At 50.8% G+C, this 6,000-nt stretch overlaps 2 protein-coding genes across 2 annotated transcripts; both read right to left on the bottom strand.

The window, feature by feature from the left end:
* Window positions 1-146: 146 nt before the first annotated feature.
* Window positions 147-1,634, bottom strand: LOC130457338 (YTH domain-containing protein 1-like; the record flags this gene model as incomplete). The annotated part of the gene is made up of 2 exons (XM_056818051.1): window positions 147-1,321; window positions 1,376-1,634. Coding segments are annotated over 2 exons (1,434 nt in total), but the record flags the coding sequence as incomplete, so codon positions are not given.
* Window positions 1,635-4,091: 2,457 nt separating this feature from the next.
* Window positions 4,092-5,579, bottom strand: LOC130457337 (YTH domain-containing protein 1-like; the record flags this gene model as incomplete). The annotated part of the gene is made up of 2 exons (XM_056818046.1): window positions 4,092-5,266; window positions 5,321-5,579. Coding segments are annotated over 2 exons (1,434 nt in total), but the record flags the coding sequence as incomplete, so codon positions are not given.
* Window positions 5,580-6,000: the final 421 nt, after the last annotated feature.

The raw sequence follows: 6,000 nt of genomic DNA, 5'->3' as shown, positions 1-6,000 counted from the left end.
ACAACTTAAAACACCTGCGGTGTGGCAAGCTCCGTATTTATTTACCTCTCTAGAAAGGGAAAGCAAGTGGAGAAATTAGAAGTATGAGAAACAAGAGCACAGGCGTGGAGCTGCGAACTCCGGGACATCCTCCGTGGGCCAGGTGGTCAGGAGATGAATGGAAGATGTTCGGGGCAGCTGCATCGCGTCAGTCTCCTCTCCCGTCTTCTCCTCTCTCTTCTCTCCTCGTCTCTCCTCCTCTCTCGCCATTCACGCGCCTCCCTGTCTCTCCGGCCATATGGGGAACTATCACATTCTCCGGGTCGATCCCATTCACGGGGTCTCCGTCTCTGAGAGCCAAAGATAGCTCGTGTTTCACGCAGGAAGTCCTCTACGCGCCTATCAGAATCACATGCTGGTTGACCTCTGTGTCTTGCTTCCTGTGGCACAGGTCGACGTCCTGACCGAGAGTCCTGGAAAGGGAGAGCACGCTGCTGGTGGCCAGCGCGGTAGGAAGGCTGTCCCCTTCCTCGACCAGGGGACATGTCCCGCATTGGCCTTGGTGGCCTGCTGTTGTGAAATGCTCTCAGGTCATCCTCGTAGGAGCCCTTCATGAAAACACCTCTGGCAACTCCTGAAAATCTTCTGTCCGCTGCTGGATGGCGTGCGTCCTCCCTACGCGCTGGTCTCTCACGAAACCCAGGGGCGTAGTCCATCCTCGGTCTCTTCCTGCTGTTATGAACCTCGTCATCTTCTGACCGACGACGCCTTCTCGCATCCCGGTCCGCTTCTCGGCGGGGTGGAAGTCCTCTGGAACGCAAGGGTGAAAGCACTCTTACCTGGTGGTGCCTGTCACCCATGACCTGATACAGGTCAACGCCTTCATCGGGGGGAAAGAGGAGACATAGCTCCGTTGCACATTCGAGGTCAACTTCCTGACCGTCACGTCCAATTTTAACTGGCTTATGTCCATTCAAAGCGTTGGTAAGGTGAACACATTTGGTGAAGGGCAATTCGTGCCTGCAAATCCAGGCAATTCTGAAGACCCCTCCAAGGGTCTTAAGATTCATGCCTTCAGGCAAAACCCAATGTATAGGAGGTCCTCCGTGGTGGGATTCTGAACAGAGTCTCGCAAAGCCTTGAAAAGCTCCACTCTCTGTCACGGAAAATATCAAAATGACATTTCTTGCAGATCGGAATGCAGCATTCAGTTTCTTTTCATTTGCTGGCAGGGTCGACCATATACCCCTGGCTTTGGCAAGGGAGATGTTTTCACGGTTGCTGCTCTTTATGAGGAAGAATCTCGCATCCCGCAGAATATATCGAAGCCTCCTCGTGGGGTCTTCCGGAACAGCAGCAACGGAAGATGATGATCTCTTGTGCTTGCTTCGCGGACCTGCAGATGATTCCGATGCACAACTTGGACTTCTGCGAAAAACAATTGAAGCTATGCCTCGGGCTCTCTTCCTTCCTTGCTTTTTCTCCTCTGATCCATCAGTGCTAGAACCAGCGGCGGCTGACCCTTCTGGGAAAGATAGAGTCTCAGAAAAAGAGCCACCGGCTTCGCTTCGAAGATCCCGGGCGCTTCTCTCTTCGGGCTCTTCCTGCTCCCCTCCATCTTCTTCATCTTTTCTCGCAGCATCCCTCTCTTCCTCTTCTCCCACTCCTTCCGCCTCGTTCCTTCTGCCCTTTCCACTCTCTTCTTCGGAACAGTTCCTGCTGCCGATCTCACGGTCATATTCCACACAGCCTGATTCTTCTTTGGAAGGCAGCTGGGACCTGCTGTGCCACCTATCAACATCCTGCCCAAGGCTCTGGGAGCCGTCCGCTGTGGAAGACTCAGACCTGCTTTGCACGCGCCTTTTCCCGACTGCAGTCTGTTCACGTGGACTTCCACATGGCTCTGTGCTCATAGGTGAGCCAGGTGGCTCTGGAGTCAATTCTCGGGACCACTCAGGGGATTCTTGACTCTCGCGTTGGGTAGTTTCCATTCGATCACATCTTCTTTTGGAGGCCCGTTCCTCATTTTCATCTTGTTCCATTTCAGGGTGACACAAAGAGTCATCCTGATCGTATGCCTCTCCTAAGATATAGTCCAAAACATTAAAATCTCCATCTTTCTCATCCCGATTGCTGGCGGCCATCACCCCAGCTGAGGAGATCAATGAATGAAAAAATAAATAAATAAATAAATAAATAAATAAATAAATGAATGAATGAATGAATTAATAAATAAATGAATGAATAAATAGATATAAAAATAAATAAAAGAATGATTGGATCAAAAAAAAAAGAAAAAGAAAAAAACCCTGTGGTTTTTTTGTTTCCTCCTTTTTTTTTTCAATTATTTCTTTCTTTCTTGTTTTGCCTCTTGGTTGAGCTTCCAAAGGTAATGCCCGGTTTGTTCTGGGTAGAGGAGAGGTCACCTCCCTGGATCCGCAGATGAGGACTCCAGTGATCCCAAATGAGGGAGATGCCTGACAGCCGACTATATAGAGGAGCTGGCAGGGAGGCCAGGAGTTCTCACCCTTGTGTCCGGAGTTCACACCTTGGGAATATGTGTGAACTTTTTTCTCCATTTGGGGGCAAGAGGAGAAGGTGTGAACTCATGAGCTTGACTGTATCAGAGGCAGAAAATCCACATCCCTCTCTCAGCCCCCTGTTCTCTCTCTCAATTATACACATCCAGGTTCCCTTTGTAAACCTTAAAATTTCTTAGACTTGTGAATGTTGGAAATTTCACCATTGGAAGGTTTCATGCCTGTAAGGAATTTCCTACTGATAGTGGGAACTCTACTGGAATGTGAATCCCATTGGCAAGGGAGGTTCCCCCTCCTCCCTTCTTAAGATTACTTTAGGACAGAAACCTTTTGCTGAACAATGGAAAGGGCTGCAGCAGAGATCAAAATTTAATTATTCCAATCTCCACCCTACTCAGGGTAACAGGATTTAGGAAGGGCTGTAGCAAAGGATCAAGATTTAATTATTTGAGAATATGACCTTCAACAGACATGTGCAAAGCCACAGACCTCTGGGCGGTCCTGGGTTAAGCTAGAGCCACCATTGGCACAGGGAAGACATGGACAGTGATTGGTAGATGTGAGAACTGAGGGGAGGGAACTTGGATGGTTTCCTTAAAGATAGGGGGGTCTGAGGACTGAGGGGTGGTTGGAGAGGTTTTGCTCTGAGAGGTTGTGCTCTGAGAAGCTTGCTCTGAAGGAAGCTGGAGGTGGAGGCCCCTGAGACTGTGTCTCCATTTTGGTCACGTGAGTGATAGGGACTGATCTCTTTTCTTTGCCTCAGCTATCTAAGGGCTTGGGCCTTTTGGCCCAGCCTAAACAGAGGGGGTATTTAAGCCCTATTCCTTTCTCTCCCCTTTCTCTCTCCCTCTCTCTCTCTCTAATACCTTTCTTCCTCCTGTCTGTAATTAAACTCCATAAAAGGTTGACTGCTGACTTGAGTTTTCATTTAGGAATTACATAGCTGAATTCCTTGGCGACCTTAAATTAATATGTATCAGTCTCTTAAAGAGATTTCCTTGTCACACCTTTGGTTAATAGGCCCCATGGATGGACACGCCGAGCATGATGGACGGGATTGTTCCTTCCTAGGGTTGCTTTTGTTTCCGTCGCCCTGAGCTCATAACTGCCTCTTACACACATCCTGGTCGGTTGTTTACTGGGTCCGAGGGCGTGTCCAGGGCTTGTATCGGGAGAAAATCAGAGGATACGGGGGCTTCCTAGTAGATTGATGTCCGTTGTCGAAGGACCTTGGGGAGGAGCCACCTCAGGATCAGTTGGAAGAATCCCTTGGAGAGAATAGGGGTACAGTAGGATCCGCCAGCCGTTCCTACATAATTCATCTGTGGGTGGTGAGCTGAGAAGGAGAATGGAGGCTAGAGGAATCTGGATGTGAGACAGATGAGGCGGTCAGAGGAAGAGAGGCAGGAATCAAGACTCAGAGACCACAACTTAAAACACCTGCGGTGTGGCAAGCTCCGTATTTATTTACCTCTCTAGAAAGGGAAAGCAAGTGGAGAAATTAGAAGTATGAGAAACAAGAGCACAGGCGTGGAGCTGCGAACTCCGGGACATCCTCCGTGGGCCAGGTGGTCAGGAGATGAATGGAAGATGTTCGGGGCAGCTGCATCGCGTCAGTCTCCTCTCCCGTCTTCTCCTCTCTCTTCTCTCCTCGTCTCTCCTCCTCTCTCGCCATTCACGCGCCTCCCTGTCTCTCCGGCCATATGGGGAACTATCACATTCTCCGGGTCGATCCCATTCACGGGGTCTCCGTCTCTGAGAGCCAAAGATAGCTCGTGTTTCACGCAGGAAGTCCTCTACGCGCCTATCAGAATCACATGCTGGTTGACCTCTGTGTCTTGCTTCCTGTGGCACAGGTCGACGTCCTGACCGAGAGTCCTGGAAAGGGAGAGCACGCTGCTGGTGGCCAGCGCGGTAGGAAGGCTGTCCCCTTCCTCGACCAGGGGACATGTCCCGCATTGGCCTTGGTGGCCTGCTGTTGTGAAATGCTCTCAGGTCATCCTCGTAGGAGCCCTTCATGAAAACACCTCTGGCAACTCCTGAAAATCTTCTGTCCGCTGCTGGATGGCGTGCGTCCTCCCTACGCGCTGGTCTCTCACGAAACCCAGGGGCGTAGTCCATCCTCGGTCTCTTCCTGCTGTTATGAACCTCGTCATCTTCTGACCGACGACGCCTTCTCGCATCCCGGTCCGCTTCTCGGCGGGGTGGAAGTCCTCTGGAACGCAAGGGTGAAAGCACTCTTACCTGGTGGTGCCTGTCACCCATGACCTGATACAGGTCAACGCCTTCATCGGGGGGAAAGAGGAGACATAGCTCCGTTGCACATTCGAGGTCAACTTCCTGACCGTCACGTCCAATTTTAACTGGCTTATGTCCATTCAAAGCGTTGGTAAGGTGAACACATTTGGTGAAGGGCAATTCGTGCCTGCAAATCCAGGCAATTCTGAAGACCCCTCCAAGGGTCTTAAGATTCATGCCTTCAGGCAAAACCCAATGTATAGGAGGTCCTCCGTGGTGGGATTCTGAACAGAGTCTCGCAAAGCCTTGAAAAGCTCCACTCTCTGTCACGGAAAATATCAAAATGACATTTCTTGCAGATCGGAATGCAGCATTCAGTTTCTTTTCATTTGCTGGCAGGGTCGACCATATACCCCTGGCTTTGGCAAGGGAGATGTTTTCACGGTTGCTGCTCTTTATGAGGAAGAATCTCGCATCCCGCAGAATATATCGAAGCCTCCTCGTGGGGTCTTCCGGAACAGCAGCAACGGAAGATGATGATCTCTTGTGCTTGCTTCGCGGACCTGCAGATGATTCCGATGCACAACTTGGACTTCTGCGAAAAACAATTGAAGCTATGCCTCGGGCTCTCTTCCTTCCTTGCTTTTTCTCCTCTGATCCATCAGTGCTAGAACCAGCGGCGGCTGACCCTTCTGGGAAAGATAGAGTCTCAGAAAAAGAGCCACCGGCTTCGCTTCGAAGATCCCGGGCGCTTCTCTCTTCGGGCTCTTCCTGCTCCCCTCCATCTTCTTCATCTTTTCTCGCAGCATCCCTCTCTTCCTCTTCTCCCACTCCTTCCGCCTCGTTCCTTCTGCCCTTTCCACTCTCTTCTTCGGAACAGTTCCTGCTGCCGATCTCACGGTCATATTCCACACAGCCTGATTCTTCTTTGGAAGGCAGCTGGGACCTGCTGTGCCACCTATCAACATCCTGCCCAAGGCTCTGGGAGCCGTCCGCTGTGGAAGACTCAGACCTGCTTTGCACGCGCCTTTTCCCGACTGCAGTCTGTTCACGTGGACTTCCACATGGCTCTGTGCTCATAGGTGAGCCAGGTGGCTCTGGAGTCAATTCTCGGGACCACTCAGGGGATTCTTGACTCTCGCGTTGGGTAGTTTCCATTCGATCACATCTTCTTTTGGAGGCCCGTTCCTCATTTTCATCTTGTTCCATTTCAGGGTGACACAAAGAGTCATCCTGATCGTAT

The sequence above is a fragment of the Monodelphis domestica genome, chromosome 1, assembly GCF_027887165.1.
Source record: "Monodelphis domestica isolate mMonDom1 chromosome 1, mMonDom1.pri, whole genome shotgun sequence".
Taxonomy (NCBI): Eukaryota; Metazoa; Chordata; class Mammalia; order Didelphimorphia; family Didelphidae; genus Monodelphis; species Monodelphis domestica.
Note: the sequence above shows the minus strand (reverse complement) of the source record. Positions and strands in the feature narration are given on the sequence as shown.